This window comes from Schistocerca nitens, chromosome 5 (genome assembly GCF_023898315.1).
Source record: "Schistocerca nitens isolate TAMUIC-IGC-003100 chromosome 5, iqSchNite1.1, whole genome shotgun sequence".
NCBI classification, from domain to species: Eukaryota; Metazoa; Arthropoda; class Insecta; order Orthoptera; family Acrididae; genus Schistocerca; species Schistocerca nitens.
This window is the reverse complement of record NC_064618.1, coordinates 356,865,897-356,889,470: the sequence shown is the minus strand read 5'-3', so window position 1 is coordinate 356,889,470 and position 23,574 is coordinate 356,865,897. Positions and strand designations below refer to the sequence as shown.

Genomic DNA, 23,574 nt, shown 5'->3' with positions numbered 1-23,574 from the left:
TAATACTGAAACAAATGGTTCTTCTACAATTGGTGAATACAGTTACCACTACAGTATAACATTCCATTGTATTACCGTACTTTACTAATAATAACCTAACCTTAATACTTTCACATTTGTTACATTCTAAGAAAGCTTTTTCATTTTAAGAACATTCATTGTTTAATATGATTTTTTAATATGATAGATCATAGGGCAAGTACGTACTTCTCCAAGTATTTTAATTGCTACTGGACAAGCATTGGTTTATGAAACTGGCCAACATATAGTGCAATTTATTTGGTACTACAGATCTATTATCTAACTGATGAAGTGTATTTGCTAAAATAGGATGAGTTTATTATTACTGGACAGTCAATATTGACCTATATCCCTATTTTACACTTGACTGCTTAATAACTGAACTGTTTTCTGAAACCAGTAAAGAAATAAATAAGTCTGTATGAATGTGGCTGTGGTGGAACATTTTAACCTAGTGTTCTGAATATAACAGAGGCAGCCAAGAAACAATGGAAAAATGATGAAGCAACAAAAAAAAACAATAAAAAATAAATATTACCATCATTGATATTATTTTGATATAGCTTTGCAAAATCAAATATAAAAAGGAGAGGTAAGGTGCAATTCCTAAAAATGCTGTAATCATTATGAGTTCTATTGTCTATCGCAAGTGATTTAATATTAAAATTAATAATCATTATTACTTACTGGGCTCATCAAAAGAAATGTCTGACTCAAAATATTTGCCTGAAAAATTGTATGTGCTTTCTGAATCTGTTCAAAATCCTTAGTTGAGCTTATAGCTGTCTGAAGGATTGTATATTGACTTTCAAGTACATCCACTTGGAGATAATATTGCAGGTTATCTACTACAAACATCAGATTGTTGCGTAGCTGCCACAGAGCTGTCTTGGATTTATAATTCCTGTAATAAAAAAGAAATTATGTATTTGTACAACAATCAAAAAGCTCACTGAATCAATGTGCAAGTAAAAAAAGTGTATTACATGTTCTCGAAATCAACAAATATGCCACTTTTAAATTAAAGTAAGAGACTCACGGAAAAACTGAGTCAGTTATACTGCAAACCAAAAAACTGTAAATCTGCAGGTACAAGTAGCATCAGTGAAAGCAGATAAGGCCAAATTGTACTTCATTAATGCAAACATCATTACAAATTTTGTCTTCTCAAAACCCTTTCCTTTATGTACAGTCAGTTACAGAACATCTGGTTTCTAAAGCAAGCATTTGTGTTAGCCTTTTGTGTGGGTTTATCACAAAATAACAACTCAAGTGGATATAACTATGTCATCATTTAAGGAAACACAAAAAGAAAATCAAGAAATAAAGTTCTTGTCCCATACCTCTGAAACGGGCAGGAGACAACACAAAACCTGACATACACCACAGCATGGGACAGGAAACATGCAAGAACTCCTATGTCACCAAATAAAAAGTAGGATTATAATACGGAACAGTAATACGAGTAGTTCAAAAGCAACAGACACTTGTAGCTCCTCTTGAAAACCAAAGTAAAAAAAAAGCTGGCTAGAAGTAATGTACAACTGTGGTGTTGTATCACACTTATTGAAATATTCTGGTCGATTACAATGCGACCGGATGAATTTCTTGTTGAAACGCAATACTTCGTCCCCTTCTGCAGATGACATCTTCAAGGGGGTTGTTGCTTTTCCAGAGGTTCAAAGCACACTCTCACCTGCTACCAACTGAAGTAAAATTCCATTTCCACATACTCTCATACAGAGGTGTGACATGTTTTGAATATTTGTACAGAACTGACCACTGTCAGTTGCTGGAAGCTGCTGCTGCTGCTATCACACCATGGTGGAAGGTGAAATGTAACCACTGTTCGTGACCACTAATTCGATACTCAATGTTTCTTGATGTTTGACATTGAGATGCGCATCTCTTCACTGCAGTTTATCTCTGCCTGAAAGAAAGCTTGGACTGTTCGCAATGTCAGGATTGACTCATCAAGTTAATCAAATCAAAATGATATGGTCAAAATGGAAATGTACTTCATAACTTGCTTATTTACACCTAACAGTTGACACTGAACTCAAACAAAACTGTCTCAAAACTAATTCTGATCAGCCACTGCTACTGTTGCTTACACAGCTTTTAACAATCAAACTGTGAATACATTTATTATCTTAAACAGCATTTCAAAGTTTACAATTACAATTTGATTAGTTTTTTAAAACAGCTTACAAAATTTGGACTTAAATTGTGCTGTAATCTTTCCAGAGTAATAAACATGCCAAAATGTTACTGATATCACCACAAAATTATGTGAAATAGCTTTCTACAATAATGTTTGATTTAGAAATCTCAACTTTTTAAATAAAAGTTTACTTTTGATAGTAACACGAATACTCCACTTTTACATTTAGCTGAAAAAGAATTACACTCAGGTTACTGCATACAAATTTTGTAAGTGTAGTTTTTAACATGTGTTTACATTTCTTGCACATATTTTCATTTAGTAGTTACATTTCATCACATTTTTATTATATTTCATCATAATAACATTTCAGATATTACTAATGTACTGTACAGTGGGAGCCGTTACTGAATGGATGTAATATTATAAAAATTTAATTTTTTATATTTCAATTGATGTTTGCCAGTGCCTTCTGCCTGGCAGCTAGTTTCAGCTTGTAAGTCACGTTGCATTATACCGACATAACCACTTCGTAGCTCACATGTTGAACCATCAGCAGCTAAACTCATGTGTTGCTGACGAGGTAACGTGACCGAGCCGCGTATCCACAATTTGGCTGTTCAATAGGGAGGTTTGGAGGTGGTCATGTGGGGGTGGAGCCGGGGTGAGCCGCCAGGAGTGGACACGCCATCCGTTCTCTTCTGCTGGCACCTTGCGACCCACTTAGATGCCCTCCTCTCCTGCTCTAGGCTTGCCCTCAACCACTTTTTACTGAAATAAACCATCATGTCTATCATAAAATGTTTAACTTCATCACCTCAACAGGTACCTACTGCTTTCCCTTTCTTGCCAATCCTGTCAGAAGTGGAATCGCTCACCTTTAGGCCCATCTTATCGACCTAGTTGAAATTCAACATGCTGAACCCTATGAAGCTGCCAGTAGTACTTCGCACTTGACACGCCAGATGCAATGTGCAATAACAAGAGCACGCATTCATGGTTCAGCACACAGCCTTCCGCCATTTCGGCGTTCTCTTCTAACAGCTGCCGCAGTGAACGACAGGCTGCTTGCATGGCCAGGCACCCCGCCGCACCACACAGCCAGCCACCGCCACCGCCGTTCCCAGGCAGTCCGGTGGTATACCACGCTGCAGGTAGCCATCTTCCACACCGCTCTGATGCAGCATGGTGGAATGTTCCGGCTGCGCACTGCCATCCAGAAAACGAGGATGTTCCAGCCCCACGCCGCCATCCAGAAAATGGGCATGTTCCGGCCGACTAGCTGAAGCATGTTGCACAGCCATTGACACTGCTTACATCATCTTCGCTGTTGTTTCGTGCCGCCGTTGTCTAACGGGATGCAGCCATCAATGACCCACCACCACCGCAACTACAGCTTCTGTAATTTCATTTGCCACCACCTCCTTGCTACCAGCTACGCCGTTATCTTGTCGAGTGTAGGCCCTTTTTCTGTGCTCTAATTATAAAGTTTTCAGCGAGCACTAGGTATCCTAATATTGTAGCCAAACCTCAAACCCTTAGAACCACCTCTGGCGATGGGGACTCCCCACCTATGGAAAAACCAGACCCAGTAGCTGCCCTTCAAGTAAAAGTCGATAAGTTAATGTTGAGAAAGGTAGAATTGATGGAAGAATGCCAAAAATTGGCTCAAACCCAGTCTGCCGATGTAAGTGTGTCAGAAACGCACCCTGCTGTGCTGCAAATGACGGCTGCAAGCACCTTAAGTAGCACGGTACCCCAGCCATCCATTGTAACTTTGGCTAACAGTTTCCCTCAAGTCAATTTCATTCCAACATTTTCTTGGAAACCTAATTAACAAATAAATTCCTTTCTACAAACTGAGATGTAGGCTGCACCTGCGCTTGGCCCCAAACTATTTCTTATTAAATGTCCTCCACCTTAAATTGTCAGGTGACACCCGTACATATATCGAATCAGTTCACACTCTTAGAGACACCACCTCTTTCGCCATGTTCGAGGCTGGGTTGAAAGAGAGGTGTTCAGACAGGCGTGACACCAGCTATTACAGGAACAAGTTGTCCACCTTCCACCAGAGCAAGGAGAGGATGTAGAGACATTTGCTGGCCGAATCCGCACTGTGGCTTGCTGCACTTAGCGCTGGGTTTGGATTCTGCCCGTAACGAGATGTTAATTGAGCAGGTGTAAGCCTGCTCGATTGACGTATTTATACGTGGACTCAACCCGTATGTTTGAGGAGAGGTAAAAATAGCATCACTCACCTCGTTGCATGAAGTCACACAACTCACGATGATGCAAGAGGAAGTAGGGCATTTTATTGCCAGTTAAGTGCATCCGAAGGAACAACCGTGTCCAATTTTTAAATACGAGGAGGAATGCTAATGCTGCCGAAAGGCAGGCCATGTTGCTGAAGGCAGGCCATGTTTGCTGCACAGTGCCGCACACCTTACTGTTCTCAGTGTAGAACCATAGGGCATATGAGTAGAAACTGCCCGCAAAACCTGGGAAACGGGGCAGCTCGCACAATCAGCAGAGGGAACAAGTCACCAACAATTCACCAAGACCCCAAAATCGGCCAGGAAATGGTCGGGGGGCAAGTCATGGTGCCCGACCTCGCCACCTGTAAAATTCACGTACCCAGTCTGCCACAGTGTCGTAAATGAGGCAGCGAATATCCTCCTCAACAGCAAAGTTCTAGGAAGAAATGAAAGTGTGGTTATCGACACTGGAGCGCAAACCAGCATACTGTTCATAGGACATGGGGATAGACGAGTGTTAAAACCACCTCGTTGCCACATTAATGGTCTGAGCGACAAAATAATCATGCCCGCTGGGTACCGCCAAGTTAAATTGAAAATCGGAGACAGCCACTACACTTTTGACATGGATGTCAACTGTATTTTTCTTACTTGACACTTCTTCTTCCGTGTGTTTTTGCTTTTAGGAAGCTTTAATTGTCGAGTGCTAGTAATAGTGTTCCATAGATTTCGTGTTTGTTTTGAATACAGTCAGAGAGAGTCCCTTTAGTCAGCCACAGTGCCAGTAGTGCTAGTGTTTGTTTTGAATACAGTCCAGAAACAGGTAGTACTATTTTCATTGTTTTCTACAAGAAGTGGCTAGCAATCACAGTTTAGTCAACAATCAGCTGCCTTTACTGAATTAGCAGTCGAGTTAAAAGTTGATTAACTCTCTACAGTACATTGATTCCTTAGGATGCATAGGATGTGTGACTGCTGTGTACGGACGCAGGAGGAGCTGGCCACTGTTCGCGAACAGCTGAGCGTGTTGATGGCCGCGGTCAGCCGTCTTCAGGCTGCTGCCTCCGAGTGTAGCGGCAGTGGGGAGTCTGGTGCGTTGCATGGTACACCCCAGGTGTTACATGCATCACCCACTGTCCCTGCTGTCGAGACATCTTCGCGGGTACCGGGCGCAGTTGGACCACCCTCTCCCCAAGGGGAGTGGCGGGTTCAGCGGCATTTGCGGCGCACGAGGCGGAGGGTAAATGTGGAGGCTGGCCGTGTGGCATCGCCCGCTCTGCCTGTGAGTGGACATTTGGCTGCTCCTTCAGCAAGGTCCGAGCAGGCACACGGGAGGAGGGGTTTATTAGTTATTGGGAACTCCAACGTTAGGCGGGTGATGGAGCCCCTTAGGGAAATAACGGAAAGGTCGGGGAAGAAGGCCAGTGTTCACTCTGTCTGCTTGCCGGGGGGTCTCATCCGAGATGTGGAGGAGGCCCTGCCGGCAGCGATAGAGAGCACTGGGTGCACCCGACTGCAAATTGTTGCTCATGTCGGCACCAATGACTCCTGCTGTCTGGGTTCAGAGGTCATCCTCAGTTCATACAGGCGGTTGGCTGAGTTGGTGAAGGTGGAAAGCCTCGCTCGAGGGGTGGAATCTGAGCTAACTATTTGTAGTATCGTTCCCAGAACCTATCGCGGTCCTCTGGTTTGGAGCCGAGTGGAAGGCTTAAACCAGAGGCTCAGACGATTCTGCGGAGATCTGGGGTGCAAATTTCTCGACCTCCGCTATCGGGTGGAGAAATGTAGGGTCCCCCTGAATAGGTCAGGCGTGCACTACACGCCGGAAGCGGCTACAAGGGTAGCGGAGTACGTGTGGAGTGCACATGGGGGTTTTTAGGTTAGAGAATTCCCTCCCTAGGCCAGACAAGACGCCTCCTGACACGCGGCAAGGTAGGAGTAGGCAAAATGCAACAGGGAATAACAATATTAATGTGCTAATAGTAAACTGCAGGAGCGTCTACAGAAAGGTCCCAGAACTTCTTTCATTAATAAACGATCACAACGCCCATATAGCACTAGGGACAGAAAGTTGGCTGAAACCAAACGTAAACAGTAACGAAATCCTAAACTCAGATTGGAATGTATACCGCAGAGACAGGCTGGACAGTGAAGGGGGAGGTGTGTTTATAGCGATAAGAAGTGCAATAGTATCGAAGGAAATTGACGGAGATCCGAAATGTGAAATGATTTAGGTGAAGGTCACGGTTAAAGCAGGCTCAGACATGGTAATTGGATGCCTCTATAGGCCCCCGGCTCAGCAGCTGTTGTGGCTGAGCACCTGAAGAATAATTTGGAAAATATTTCGAGTAGATTTCCCCACCATGTTATAGTTCTGGGTGGAGATTTTAATTTGCCGGATATAGACTGGGAGACTCAAATGTTCATAACGTGTGGCAGGGACAAAGAAACCAGTGAAATTTTTTTTAAGTGCTTTATCTGAAAACTACCTTGAGCAGTTAAACAGAGAACCGACTCGTGGCGATAACATATTAGACCTTCTGGTGACAAACAGACCCGAACTATTTGAAACAGTTAACGCAGAACAGGGAATCAGTTACTGCATCGATGATTTCAACCGTAAATAGAAATATTAAAAAAGGTAGGAAGATTTTTCTGTTTAGCAAAAGTGACAAAAAGCAGATTACAGAGTACCTGATGGCTCAACACAAAAGTTTTGTCTCAAGTATAGATAGTGTTGAGGGTCAGTGGACAAAGTTCGATACCATCGTACAATATGTGTTAGATGAGTATGTGCCAAGCAAGATCGTAAGAGATGGAAAAGAGCCACCATGGTACAACAACCAAGTTAGAAAACTGCTGCGGAAGCAAAGGGAACTTCACAGCAAACATAAACATAGCCAAAGCCTTGCAGACAAACAAAAATTACGCGAAGCGAAATGTAGTGTGAGGAGGGCTATGCGAGAGGCGTTCAATGAATTCGAAAGTAAAGTTCTATGTACTGACTTGGCAGAAAAGCCTAAGAAATTTTGGTCTTATGTCAAAGCAGTACGTGGATCAAAACAAAATGTCCAGACACTCTGTGACCAAAATGGTACTGAAACAGAGGATGACAGACTAAAGGCCGAAATACTAAATGTCTTTTTCCAAAGCTGTTTCACAGAGGAAGACTGCACTGTAGTTCCTTCTCTAGATTGTCGTACAGATGACAAAATGGTAGATATAGAAATAGACGACAGAGGGATAGAGAAACAATTAAAATCACTCAAAAGAGGAAAGGCCACTGGACCTGATGGGATACCAGTTCGATTTTACACCGAGTACGCGAAGGAACTTGCCCCCCTTCTTGCAGCGGTGTACCATAGGTCTCTAGAAGAGCGTAGCATTCCAAAGGATTGGAAAAGGGCACAGGTCATCCCCGTTTTCAAGAAGAGACGTCGAACAGATGTGCAGAACTATAGACCTATATCTCTAACGTCGATCAGTTGTAGAATTTTGGAACATGTATTATGTTCGAGTATAATGACTTTTCTGGAGACTAGAAATCTATTCTGTAGGAATCAGCATGGGTTTTGAAAAAGAATGTCGTGTGAAACCCAGCTCGCGCTATTCCTCCACGAGACTCAGAGGGCCATAGACACGGGTTCACAGGTAGATGCCGTGTTTCTTGACTTCCGCAAGGTGTTCAATACAGTTCCCCACAGTTGTTTAATGAACAAAGTAAGAGCATATGGACTATCAGACCAATTGTGTGATTGGATTGAAGAGTTCCTAGATAACAGAACGCAGCATGTCATTCTCAATGGAGAGAAGTCTTCCGAAGTGAGAGTGATTTCAGGTGTGCCGCAGAGGAGTGTCATAGGACCGTTGTTATTCACAATATACATAAATGACCTTGTGGATGACATCGGAAGTTCACTGAGGCTTTTTGCAGATGATGCTGTGGTGTATCGAGAGGTTGTAACAATGGAAAATTGTACTGAAATACAGGAGGATCTGCAGCGAATTGACACATGGTGCAGGGAATGGCAATTGAATCTCAATGTAGACAAGTGTAATGTGCTGCGAATACATAGAAAGATAGATCCCTTATCATTTAGCTACAAAATAGCAGGTCAACAACTGGAAGCAGTTAATTCCATAAATTATCTGGGAGTACGCATTAGGAGTGATTTAAAATGGAATGATCACGTAAAGTTGATCGTCGGTAAAGCAGATGCCAGACTGAGATTCATTGGAAGAATCCTAAGGAAATGCAATCCGAAAACAAAGGAAGTAGGTTACAGTATGCTTCTTCGCCCACTACTTGAATACTGCTCAGCGGTGTGGGATCCGTACCAGATAGGGTTGATAGAAGAGATAGAGAAGATCCAACGGAGAGCAGCGCGCTTCGTTACAGGATCATTTAGTAATCGCGAAAGCGTTATGGAGATGATAGATAAACTCCAATGGAAGACTCTGCAGGAGAGACGCTCAGTAGCTCGGTACGGGCTTTTGTTAAAGTTTCGAGAACATACCTTCACCGAGGAGTCAAGCAGTATATTGCTCCCTACGTATATCTCACGAAGAGACCATGAGGATAAAATCAGAGAGATTAGAGCCCACACAGAAGCATACCAACAATCCTTCTTTCCACGAACAATACGAGACTGGAATAGAAGGGAGAACTGATAGAGGTACTCAGGGTACCCTCCGCCACACACCGTCAGGTGGCTTGTGGAGTATGGATGTAGATGTAGATGTAATCCAAAAATGAAGCCAGGGTGTAGGTAACCACTCCTGATACTTACCCTCTCCCAATTATCGATGAAACACTGGACAGGCTAGGAAATTGCAAATACTTCACTACCCTTGATATGAGGAGTGGGTACCACGAAATACCTATTGCACCACAGGACAGGCCAAACAGCATTTGTAGTTCCCTCCAGTTTTTGAGAATGCCACTCGGGCTGCACAATGCACCAGCCATCTTCCAGTGCTTCGCTGACTTACTTTTAAGAGGACTGAAACCTACAATGTGCCTAGTTTATCTAGATGATGATACTGTCTTTTCCAGAATCATAGATGAACATGTTACCAGGTTAAGAAATGTTTTGTCTAGACTAGGACATGCCAATTTAAGCTTGAAAACAGAAAAATGTTCCTTTGCTGAGAGTCAAGTACAGTATCTAGGGCATATTATTAGTGCTGACGGAGTAAAGCCAGATCCTCACCTAATTGAAGCAGTTAGAACATGCCCTTTCCCTAAAAATGTAAAAGAATAGCAAAGCTTTATGGAACTCAGCAATTATTATAGGCGTTTTGTAAAGGACTATGCTGCAGTAGCCAAATCCCTTACCCACATGTTGAAAAAAGATGTAACCTATTAATGGACCCCCGAGTGTGAAGCTGCTGTGCAGCATGTCACAGATGTTCTGACTAGTACCCCCTTATTGATCTATCCCGATTTCGAAAAACCATTCATTCTCTCCTGTGACACGTCCAGTTTTGCAGCAGGGGCTACTGTGAATCAAATTATTGATGGTGAGGAAAGACCGATTGGTTACGCATCCTGTCAGCTGAAACAGGTGGAAATTAATTGCAATACTATGGAGAAAGAATTTCTGGCATTAATGTTTGGAGTCGATTATTTTAAATGCTATCTTTATTGGAAAAAGTTTACAGTAGTAACAGATCATGCAGCACTTCAGTGGCTATTAAGTTTACAAGACCCTAGCAGCCATCTCACCTGCTTGGCCCTGCTGTTGAGTGAGTATAGTTACCAAGTGCAACACAAAGCTGGAAAATTGCACCAGAATGCTGATGTTCTTAGTAGAAAAGTGAGAGTAGCTCAAACAGATGATGTGTTAATTGACGAATTGAAAGACTCACAAGAGAAAGAGACAAAATGTTGCCAGTATTGCTCCCATCTAAATTTTGTTACAGAAGATGGAATTCTATACTGCAAGAGCACCTGGGTAAACATATAGTAATACCCAAAGACCTACAGTCCAGAATTATTGCCCAGTGTCACAACACCATTCAAGCTTGCCATAGTGGACGAGAAGCCACAAATGCCCACATTGCGACGAAGTATTGGTGTGACAAAAGATGGCAAAAAACTGCCTACCATGTGCCCCATGTGCCTGCCTACCATGTGCCCCCACGAGTCAAAATTCCCTTACAATTTCTTCCTTAGGCATCAAAAACCTTTCCGTTTGTGGCTTTGGACAGAGTCGAGCCACTTGCTGTAAGTACACAAGGAAGTAAATATATTCTGTCCATTATTGATCACTTTTCCCGATACCTTATTTTGGTACCCATTGCTGACATGTCAGCTGAAACAGTAGCACGACCTTTTGTGGACCATCTTGTCTTTCCTTTCGGAAGCCCTGAAGCCATTATAACAGATCAAGGACACAATTTTATCTCCACCTTATTTGTCAAAGTTTGAAAATTGCTGAGAATTAGAAAATTGAGAACCACCCCTTTTCACCCCCAGGCAAATGGCCACATTGAGCTTGTCCATTGCACTGTGAAACAAATGCTTTCCTATTACATCAGCTCAGTCCACAGTGACTGGCAAAGATACATTCCATATGTGGCAAGCGCGTACAATAGCCGTTTCCACAAAGCCACTGAACATACCCCTTATGAGAGAGTGTTTGGCCACCCTATGGAATCTCCATTTGAGATCGATAAATTACCTCCGGGAATCAATCACACAGCCATTAAGGGGCTAACCTGCCGCCTTAATGCCATTTGGAAGAAAGTGCAAGGGAACAACCGCAAAGCAACCAGGAAACAGATGGTAAGAAGCAACAAAAATGCCTTCCCCCCCCCCCCCTATAAACCTGGTGATTTGGTTTTGCTAAAAAAAACTCTAGTATAAAGAAAGGAAGAGTGAAGAAACTTACCCCTCTGTATGATGGACCATATTCAACCACTCAGCTCTCTGCCCCTGTCAATGCAGAATTACAACTGCCTGACCGCAAGGTGGTCATCCATTTTGATAGACTAAAATCCTATTCAGGAACTATGCCTCTCGCACCGCCTTCTGAGGCAAGCACCGGACCTTCAGCAGGTTCTGCCCCCCTGTGAAGCGGAGGAAAAGGGAAGTTCCACCACTCCCAACTTGCCCTAGATATGATCTCAGATCTAAACACCCATATGCCCTTAGATACTATTTTCAATACCAATATATTTAATTCTAAATAAAAGTAACACATGGAGAATTTATGGATCAGTATCAGGATACTGTATGAAGTAATGAATGCATTAAGTCTCTACCGTTTCATTCCAAAGACTTTCTCCCTGAAATGGCACCATATTTCAATAAGTAATTTTCCCATTTGAACACCCAGAGTGATAATTAATAATATGCAGAAGTAACTGAGAAATTTGCTCCTAAAGAAGAAACATAACTTGTCACTTTGACACCAAAAGAAATGTTAGATAACTCAATGATTATTCTTGTACTGCGGCTGCATGGCCTACACACAACAGTGACATTCTAAATACCCCCTACCGTCCCTCACGGACACCCGTTCTTTTGCAGACTAATTCAGAAGGTAAGTACAGCCACTCGGGGGTACTGCGAAGTTGTAGACACATGCGCTCTGCCTGTCAGAATCAGGTGAACCCGTCAACAAGCAGTCGCACGTGCGGCGGCCATAATGTGAAGGGCGGAGTCACTTCAAACGCCTGGCACTGCTGTTACCTCCCCGTCCCATCCCAACCCACACGGTCCCACTAGCCCACACCTGATTACCCCCCCCCCCCTTCCCCTCTCTCCGCACGCCATCCGTGTGCCTGACTGCCACTGTTAAAGAGACCTTACACATATTAGAACGTACTATCTTCGCTATCAACCAATGTATAGCAATTTAATACAGAAAGTACCATCTTCTTATGTAATACCTATTTGAAACGTGATTTCTTCCATCCTTCAATCTCATACCCAGGTAACTTCAACAACCTGAAAACCCGCCAGTAAATTTACTTGCACACCTAAACCCTTAACACGCCCACTGACCAGACTATAACTCTGAAGGGAGTTTGGAAGCAAGCAACCTCAGAACGCGAAGCGGAAAAGCATCGCAATAATGAAACACGCCATTATGTGTTATGGGGAGTCTTCCCGTGCACCGCCATTTAGCTTGGTGGCGCTCTGCATTTCCGAGCCTTCTCTGAAGTATAGTACCACCATACCACCTTCTGTCTAGTCTGACGCGTCTTAAGAACCGACTACCTGCTCCCTTTTCAAATCCTTAAATGGTTTAACTAGTACGTGCCCACCACAGCCTATTCACTTTTGCCACCACAAAAGTAAAAAAGTTCTTTACAAATGAGCTATAGTAATTTTACCCAATAAACCCATATGAATCGATTTGCTCCAGGAAGGAGTTATAGTACTATTCGCAACAGTCACTAGTCCCACTCTAATATTATTAATTTACATGAATTGCATGTTATACACGGTTAATTCAAACGTCCCAAGGAGTCATGAAAATTTTTCACTTAGATAACGCCGGAGCTGTTGCTGTGGTGTGCTACATGTGCCGCACAGCGGCTCCGCTATCTCAGTGTTAACCTGAAAGCTACCTCTGTCGCAGCACGTCTGCTTGTGCCTCTTGCCACTTTTATAACAGTATCTGCTTCACGACGTACTGAGTTTGATAAATTGTTTCACCACTCAGTTTTGGTGGCATCCTAAAAATTCTTACTATACACACATCTCCACCAATAAGAGAACCCCCATCTCCACCAATAAGTGATCCCCAAACATACAAATTTAAGAATTAATACCGCAAATTAAATATTACATACCTATTCACTACACCCCGCACCTCGAACATAAGACTTATGAAAATCAACTATCGAATTGTCCCCTTTATAGTCCCGACAGCTTTACAGGTATTAGGAGAGAGCACATGACCAAAGAGAACCAGGCTTCGAGCCTTGGCCACAGCCGACAAGAAAAAAAAAAAAAAATTACAGGTAAATCTGTCCCGTCACAACAACATGATACACCACCAGAACACTAAAACAAGTACACACCACCAGTAAACAGTGCCTAACCTCTTCTTCCACACCCAGATATATACCAGAAGGCAATGTCCGACCCACTGTGCATTGCCAGTTGCTAGCTGATTTATAATTGATACCCAATAACTTGTATTTTTTTCTCCCCTTATGATTCTGTGTTTGTTTAAGCATTTCACAGTCATTTTGCTGTGCTGCAAAGCCCTTGCTATACCCTATATGTTATACCAAGCATGTATTTTTATAATTTATGCCATTTATTTTGTACAATATGCACTTGTATTTTATATTTATGATCCCAATATGTAAAGGCCCACCACAGCCCTTGATTCTAGATACGTTGCACTATAGCAATACTCCCATTATGTAGGATCCCCTTTCAGTCGTTATACAAGATTTTGAGAGTTAGCAATTCCAGAATCCTATTATGCGCCATGTTCATGCCCACAGCCGGACTGGTATGTTTAGAAGAAAGGAAGCACCCAAGTTACCTAAGATACTCAAAAGAGAAGAGTCAAATGCGCTCCTGAAGTTGAGAAGGAGTGCGCTACCCTCTCACTGTAGAGCGGTAAGCGAAATAGATTTTGTGATAGGATAAAACTAAAGAAGTTTCATCCAAGTAAGTGAAGAATTGTAGTTCACACCCATGTGCATTTTGCACATTTAAGAGTTCACCCAGACGAACACAAGTTTCGTTGTTGTTCACCTTACTTTTTACGAAGTAATTTAGTGATGAAGTGACGATGTTACGAGTGAGCATGGACATCACCACTGCTACCATTTGGATACAGCACTCCACCATGTGTTTAGAGAGTGAGACACACCCGTTTGTTTATTCAAACAAATACACCCATGACGTAATAAGATTGAAGCACCTGCTGAAATAAGCACTAAATTGTTGATGATTAGTACCCATTACATGATGTCATGACCCAAGCACAGTAATGCGTTATCTTGTTGGAAATTTAGTTACCAAGAGACTTCCACCCTAATGAATAAAAGTTTTTATTGTACAATGTTACAGTAGTTCGCGGCCCCCTTTTTTCGTAGCACACCAATGCTATTTCCCCGGAGCAAGGGGGGAGTAGCACGATTTAAGACAAGTAATTGCGCCCAGTCAGGGACAATGCATCTGCATCTACATCTACATCTACATCTACATCTACATTTATACTCCGCAAGCCACACAACGGTGTGTGGCAGAGGGCACTTTACGTGCCATTGTCATTATCTCCCTTTCCTGTTCCAGTCGCGTACGGTTCGCGGGCAGAACGACTGCTGGAAAGCCTCCGTGCGCGCTCGAATCTCTCTAATTTTACATTCATGATCTCCTCGGGAGGTATAAGTAAGGGGAAGCAATATATTCGATACCTCATCCAGAAACGCACCCTCTCGAAACCTGGACAGCAAGCTACACCGCGATGCAGAGCGCCTTTCTTGCAGAGTCTGCCACTTGAGTTTGCTAAACATCTCTGTAACGCTATCACGCTTACCAAATAACCCTGTGACGAAACGCGCCGCTCTTCTTTGGATCTTCTCTATCTCCTCCGTCAACCCGACCTGGTACAGATCCCACAAAGATGAGCAATACTCAAGTATAGGTTGAACAAGTGTTTTGTAAGCCACCTCCTTTGTTGATGGACTACATTTTCTAAGGACTCTCCCAATGATTCTCAACCTGGTACCCGCCTTACCAACAATTAATTTTATATGATCATTCCACTTCAAATCGTTCTGCACGCATACTCCCAGATATTTTACAGAAGTTACTGCTACCAGTGTTTGTTCCGCTATCATATAATCATACAATAAAGGATCCTTCTTTCTATGTATTCGCAATACATTACATTTGTCTACGTTAAGGGTCAGTTGCCACTCCATGCACCAAGTGCCTATCCGCTGCAGATCTTCCTGCATTTCGCTGCAATTTTCTAATGCTGCAACTTCTCTGTATACTACAGCATCATCCGCAAAAAGCCGCATGGAACTTCCGCCACTATCTACTAGGTCATTTATATATATTGTGAAAAGCAATGGTCCCGTAACACTCCCCTGTGGCATGCCAGAGGTTACTTTAACGTCTGTAGACGTCTCTCCATTGAGAACAACATGCTGTGTTCTGTATGCTAAAAACTTTTCAATCCAGCCACACAGCTGGTCTGATATTCCGTAGGCTCTTACTTTGTTTATCAGGCAACAGTGTGGAACTGTATCGAATGCCTTCCGGAAGTCAAGGAAAATGGCATCTACCTGGGAGCCTGTATCTAATATTTTCTGGGTCTCATGAACAAATAAAGCAAGTTGGGTCTCACACATCTCTGTTTCCGGAATCCATGTTGATTCCCACAAAATAGATTCTGGGTTTCCAGAAACGACATGACACGCGAGCAAAAAACATGTTCTAAAATTCTACAACAGATCGACGTCAGAGATATAGGTCTATAGTTTTGCACTTCTGCTCGACGACCCTTCTTGAAGACTGGGACTACTTGTGCTCTTTTCCAATCATTTGGAACCTTCCATTCCTCTAGAGACTTGCAGTACACGGCTGTTAGCATAGCGTAGCCAATGCCGTACCCTTGCGCTGCACTAAGCGAGCATGGTTTAATGCTGGCGGCACAAATTTAAAAACAATTTTTTGTACGTCCAATCAATCAAATGCTGAACATTGGAATGATGTCATACATCAGGCAAAGGACAACCATGAGGCCATAATACATCAGGAAGTTCGCTTCACCCACATAGAAGGTAACATATTGGCAACCACCCGCTAAGAACACGAAACTGCTAGTGAGTTAGTCCACCAATATGAAAAAATGCAACATTCAATTCAGCATGATCTCACCTTTGTCCATCAGGAACTCAATAATGAAACCACCATGCTCACGGTGATGAAGACCTTGCAGGTACTTTTATACAATGCACAGGCCACCCAAGTACATGTTACCTCTCTAGATGACGTCATTCAGAGCGGTTTAGGACATCAACTAAGTCCCCATCTACAACCACCTTAACTTTTTCTACAGATCTTAACCAATATTTCATCCCATCTAACAGCTCCTCTACAGATCATATATCCCATACAAGAGGCAACTCTCGCATTGTACTACAGTTCAGCTCATGTTCAGATGGCTCCAGATCACGATTATTTGGATACTAAAATTCACCTACCAGTCACTTGTGCTAACTGTGAATTTGAAAGCTACCGCTTCCACATTTTTCCAGTATACTGGACTGCCATACAAGTTTATGTTATGTGGAAAACTCATGAAATCCTTGTTATCAGTAAGAACTGCCGAACTCATTCTGTCCTATCCGAGCGTGCTTTGCAAAGCTGCCAACATGGGAAGTACTACACGTGTTCAACACTTACCCTTCACACCCATAAAAACGCGTACAAAGTCGCGTTGTTTCTCACTGAGCAAGCGACCCCCCTCTGCAACCATCTGGTTGTACCAATAAGTGAACCCCAGATCGTTGCTATAGGCAACTGTACTTTATACACCGTAGCCCACGCAGTAACAGCCACTATAATGTGTTACAAGTACCTTGAAGCATCACAGCCCTACAATGTTCTACTCAATAGTAGCGGTTCACTATTTAATATTTAATAGCTCTCACTGCCATATCACTACCCCCACCGAGGAAGTGGTTGCACACTTATCTTACGCTCATAATGTGCGAGTCCCCCCTTTCATGTGTGATGGTACTACCGTCGCCTGACAACTGGCCATCCCTCCCCAATCACTCACATTCCCAGCTGATCCAATCTTTAACCGATGTGGAAAACAAAGAATCAGGGCAGACCACGCTAGACCATGCCACCGCGCATATCACGGATTGGCACAACCACCAGTATCTCAGTTCTGCATGTACATTTGTAATAACTATCTTTATTGGTTTATTGCTATTGGTAGCTTTTAGAAACGAACTTTTTGCGTGACTTCGGTCGCCTCTCTCTGCTGTCCCTGAGCAACAGCCTCTTGGGGAATATCACGCCTATGCTTCTCATTGCCCCATATTGTAGTAGTCCAGTAGAAAATTGCCATGGTCTGAGTACCATGTGAGTAGAAAAGGGATAATAAACAAATAAAATACCTCCAAAACGAAAAGGCTTGGCTCTCCTTTAGGTGTAAGCAACAAAGTGTATCACCGTATGCACGTGAAGTAATGCAACAATGTTAATCCCCTTCACCCTTGTCATCTGTGCTTCACCCCTTCCAGAACTCCCAACTTACATGCTCCAGCAGAAGCTGCAGTGCGCCACAGCCCGCCACTGCCCGCCGCGGCCAGCGAGCTCCTCCGCTACCACCGCTAACAGCTGATCGCCGCACCTTGCTCTGCCACTCGCAGTGCCTCGCAACACCACCCACACCATCTGCCGTCGTCCAAATTTTGTCACGCAAGATATTAATACAAAAAATATTGCCATTCTTTCAATCCTTTTCCTAAGAAAATAGGCAAATTTAAAAAAATAAAATCAAAAATTTAGTGTCAAAAATTATGTAAGGCTATCCTTCGCAGGCGCCCCATAGTAACTGTCTATTTGCGTCCCCATGCTTCACTCCTGTTCGGAGGGGAGAAGGGCGTACAGTGGGGGCCGTTACTGAATGGATGTAATATTATAAAAATTTAATTTTTTGTATTTCAATTGATGTTCGCCAGTGCCTTCTGCCTGGCGGCTAGTTTCAGCTTGTAAGTCACGTTGTATTATACCGAACAGAACCACTTTGAAACTCACATGTTGAACAATCAGCAACTAAACTCATGTGTTGCTGATGAGATAACACTGCCAAACCACGCGTCCACAATTTGGCTGTCCAATAAGGAGGTTTGGGGGTGGTTACGTGGGGGTGGAGCCGCGGCCAGCCGCCGGGAGTGGACACACCGTCCGGTCTCTTCCGCTGGCAGCTTCCGACCCAGTTAGATACTCTCCTCTCCTGCTCTCTTGGGCAGGAGTTTCAGCGGCTTCTCTAGGCTTGCCTTCAACCACTTTTTACTGAAATAAGCCATCATGTCTATCATAAAATGTTTAAATTCATCACCTGAACAGGTGCCTACTGCTTTCCCTTCCTCGCCAATCCTGACACGTTAACAGTACTGAATTTACAGTGTTACAATGCACCCTCACGTGTTTGCAATACTTTGCATAAACATCATGAGAGAGTATCTGGTACTTCAATACAGTTCGAATTGCAGTTTTCGTTAAGGGACACCCCATTCCACTACTTTACAAAGACTGGCACACATTTTCATCAGTTTCAGAATCCAGATGCCATTTCATTCCACACCCTATTTCTTCCAGTTACAATTACTGTGGCGTTTCCTAATCTTTATAACCACTCTGTATAGCCTTTCATAATCTCCGCTTGTGGCTATCAGTACCTGAGTCTTATCAACAACAGTTGATCTGTCAGTTTTTCCCCACCAATAGTTGCCATTGTGTTTATATAGTCCGATTAAAATTATGTGATAGTTGACACTTCACACATTGTAGCTGGCTTCCTCCAATCAGAAGGCTCAGTATTACGCCCAAACTGTTCGCAATTGCCCAGCTGCCACAACAATTAGTTCACTTCCAATTCTTAGTCTGGCTTTCTTTCTTTTTGTGTTTGGGTGCAAAATCCTGTGCCTGACCCTTTTATATTTCATCTCATTTCTATACCATTAAGATGTCAAAGGGTACTTATGGACAGCATGAACCACTACTATTGATCATTACTGCCCATACCATCAGCTTGACATCTTGGCCTTATATTATCTTGTGAACAAATGTAGCATTGTTTCATTTAGTATGCTCTCTTTACATGAAACACCTCAATTATCATGCTCATCATTAAAGTGTCACTAAGTGTAAGAAAAATAAAAGTTGATCCATTCATTATGCCCCTATCCACACTGTTTCTCCATGATACACTGCGGGCCTCTGTGTAAAGGGCCAATGCCAACTGCAGAGTTTTGGCCGATTTCTGTATAACATTGCCATTTGCATGGTTCATGGCAGGTCAACTGCATTCTGACAACTGGTGGCTCAGATGTAGTGAATCTTTCATTGTGTATTTTCAGGAAACAAGGAGTCCAAAGTCATGAAATCACACTTTGAAACACTATAATGGTATTTACTACTCCATATTGTTAATGGCCAGCTTCTGTCTTCTCAAAGTCTCAGGATGCCATAGATTCCTCTAGATCACACTGTTTGTACATTGCACTATCTGCAATTGTATAAGAGTAAACATAAGCTTGGAACACTGACAAGACTTTGAATTTCAACAATTGAGAATTGTCTGAAACATACATCAGGTGACTAGTGAAGTGAAGCATCCTTTTACCTCTTTCTGTAGTAATACTAACAAGTATAATCCACAATTTTTAAACACAGTATATTCTCTAAAACTGACGCAATTGTTGCATTCTTTTCCAGTCAATTAAACTGAACCCCAAGTACCATCAATAAAAAAAAAACGGCTCTATCACTAACCTGATAGCGGTCTTAGAAGTACACACATAGTGCACACAGCTAATGGTCTAGCAGCTTTTTCAGAGCTACCAATTTAATCTGGATGGAGTATCCACAATTAAAGTTCCAGTTTCAAAATACTGTAGAAAGAGAACCATTGTTCAGAATATCATTAGATTTGAACAGCACAGTATTGGCACAAGGGGAAACTCTATGAAATAAAAAAACTTTAACGAAAATTTGACCAACAGATGGCACTGTAAGCATCAGAATGTGCACACCAACAGACACACAGTACACAGTTGTTCCTCAGTTTGTGTCCGAGCCAGCAAACATGACTGTCTCCATGAAGGATCAGGCTCTGCTGGTAAAGTTCTTTTACAAGGATGGTGACTGTGCAACTGCAGCCCTGTGAAAGTTCTGCACACACGAGGGTATGAAAAAAGGCATTAGTCCAATTTCTGCTATGGGTCTGGAGAAAATGATTACAAGATTTGAAAAAGACAAGATTTTTTTGAAGTGCAGTGTAACAGTTAGTTATATGTTTCACACATCATTTGAATGATTCTTTTATTGAAATGATGTGGAACCAGTCTATAAACACACACACACACACACACACACACACACACACACACACACACACACACACACACAATCAATTAGTTGTAACATTAATGAACGAACACATTATTATTTTTATTCCTATTTATGCAACTAAATTTATACAATTTTTTAACTGGCTGCCAGTTTGTAAGAAAAAATTCATCAATGGAATAGAAGGATTGCCCCGGAGAAATGATTTAAAATAGATTAAAACTTGAGATTATATTGTTTTGTGAGCAAAGGTAGGATTGTTTCATTTTCTATACTCTCCCCAGATGAAAACACCTTAGTTGTCATGTTCGTCATTAAAGAGTCACTAACAGTAAGAAAAACAAAAGGTGCTCCATTCATCATGGCCCCCATTCCCAATGTTTCTCCATGAAACATCACAGGCCTCTGTGCAAAGAGGTCAGCTTCAAAATGCCAACTGCAGTTTTGGCTGATTTCTGCATGACCGCCATTTGCATGGTTCACAGCGGATCTGTTGCATTCTGAAGAGTATTATGATGGACTGTGACTCAGGTGTAGTGAATCGTCCTGAACTTCCTAGAGCACATGCTATTGTTTGCATGTGAGTACAGAGTCATGAAATCCTTAATTTGAATCACTGCAATATTATTTACTACCTCATGTTGTTACTGGCTACCTTCTGTCTTCTTAAAGTCTCAGGATGCCCCAATCCTGGCAGAAAGTACGTGATGCGACATCTGTTGAATATGTGGCCACAGCACTGCAGGAGGGGTCACACGGGAGTGTGCGAACACGACTGCACAGAGAATTGCCTGAACATTGGACATGCCTGTGAACATGGTATATGAAATCCTGTGAAACATCCTGCATTGTTATCCATACAAAATCATCTATGTTTAGGAGTTACTTCCTGCTGACCTGCCAGCAAGATAAATATTCTCTCTGGAATTTCTTGCTCACGTGAAAGCAGATAATGAATGCCCATGGAACATTTCAATCTCCAAGGACATGTCAATATGCAGAACTGCAGGATACGGACAACAGAAAATCTGCATGCACATCCACCAGTACCACTCCTTTCTGCAAAAGTGACTATGTGGTGTGGGTTGTGCCAACGTTTATCACAGGCCTGTCAATTAGCATTTTGTTACGTGTACCATCACTGGTAAACACTATGAGAGTCTTTAGATCACCAACACCATTCCAACCCTTCAACATGTGGATAGATGGTACTCCTCCATACAATGCTCAGCCAGTGAAGTGGCTGCTGCAGAGGCATTTTGGAAATGCTAGAATTATCAGCCATCATTTCCCTACAGCCTGGCTGCCCACATCACCTGATCTTAATCTGTGTGACTTGCAGCTGTGGGAAATTCTGAAAAAAGTTGTGCTCAGTGCCCCAATAACAAACTTAGCTGAACTGAAGGCATGCACTGTGCAACACATTCTGAATGTGACCCCCCGAGACACTCCGATCTGTTGTGTAACATGCTGTTTCTCAATTTCAGATTGTGGCAGAAGACAGTGGACAGCATGCTGAACATGTTTTGTGTAAGTCTCATGGTAATAAGAAGCATACATCATTTTAATTTTTATGTTGTTTTTGGTGCCACGAAAATTAAAAACTGTTGTCATTTTGCTCTCTATGCAATTTTTGGCCTCTGACAATTAAAAACCACTTTTTTCCATCTGATGTAGTACGATCTTACCATAATGGATGGGGTTACCTAACTAATAGGGGCACAATGTCGTATTGTGATTCATCTGCCATTTGTAGCTGACTACATTTACATTAAGACACTTATAGTGTCATTTATAATGGTATTTCCTGCTGTGTCAACAATTTGCTGTTTACATCTGGCATCATTCGAAGCAGTGGTTCTCTTTCTACAGCATTTTGAAACTGAACTTTAATTATGGACATCCTGTATGTAATATGGTAGTATTTTATTTTAAAAATCTTACACATTTGTATTATGTAGTGATGTAGACAGACTCACACTGTGATATAACGGGAACGGTGTCTACACCACAACAAAGCCACAGTGTGTGAGTATTACTCTCTATCTAAAAAAAAAGTACAGTTGAACACAACAACTTAATATTCATTCAAAATAGTTCTGTCTGATTTTTTATATTACCCTGAATAAAGCAAATATTCAAAAGAAACATTCTTCAGGGAACGGAAGAGATAAACAGAAAACCAACAGATCCAATAAAAGGCATAAATTGCCGATACCTGAGAGATGCTTCAGAAAGAAAAACAGATATAAACTAATGTGTTGGATCATATGGATGATTATCTTGAACAATAATCAGTTTGTATTATCTAAAAATAAAGGAACGATTTATTATGAAATTACATTTTCTTCTGGGTTCCTACTCATAATAAAAATCAAAAAACTCAAGAGGTTAACCACATAATCTTCACACCAGAAACAAAAAATAGCTATGAGTAGATCATGGACTTACATATTTTTTATGCTCATATGATCATTCCAGATGTGATGAAGGTCATATTGTGTTTTCTTAACATGCAGCAGAAAGCTAAAAAGGCGATCATAGTTCCTGAGCACTTCATCAGTAAACATTAAATGCAATGGCCAATCTACTTTATATTTCAAGCTTAATAATTCCCATCCATTTCCTGTAACAACAGAAAATGATCAAATCAGATGTGACTATTTATTTATCACAAATTCCTTAGCATGTCAGTGTGAACACAGCCTTATACAAAAACATCACATATGATAAATATACATAGGAAACACAGGGTTACAATAGAAAAGTTGTGTATCTAGCAATCAGTCTTCATACATATTGCAACCAATTACATGTTGTGTCACATGAGATCTAACTTTTGCTTGTATACTGACTTTCAAGTAAATGAATGATATTTCAATATCAGAAACACATATACTTAAATTGTAGATTTTTATTCCCTTGCATTGTTGTTGTGATCTTCAGTCCAAAGATTGGTCTGATGTAGCTCTCCATACTACACTATCTGGTGCAAGCCTCTTTATCTCCAAGTAGCTACTGCAACCTACATCTATCTGAACCTCCTTACT

At 42.0% G+C, this 23,574-nt stretch overlaps 1 protein-coding gene across 2 annotated transcripts in view; it reads right to left on the bottom strand.

Annotated features, from left to right (window-relative positions):
* The window catches only part of LOC126259882 (gamma-tubulin complex component 4), a 173,634-nt gene that overhangs the window by 15,811 nt on the left and 134,249 nt on the right, over nt 1–23,574 (bottom strand). For both annotated transcript variants that reach the window (XM_049956952.1, XM_049956953.1), the window contains 2 exons: nt 22,976–23,150; nt 709–925 (listed from right to left, as the gene is read on the bottom strand). In XM_049956952.1, coding sequence (XP_049812909.1) covers nt 709–925; nt 22,976–23,150 — 392 coding nt within the window. The remainder of the gene's footprint in view (nt 1–708; nt 926–22,975; nt 23,151–23,574) is intronic.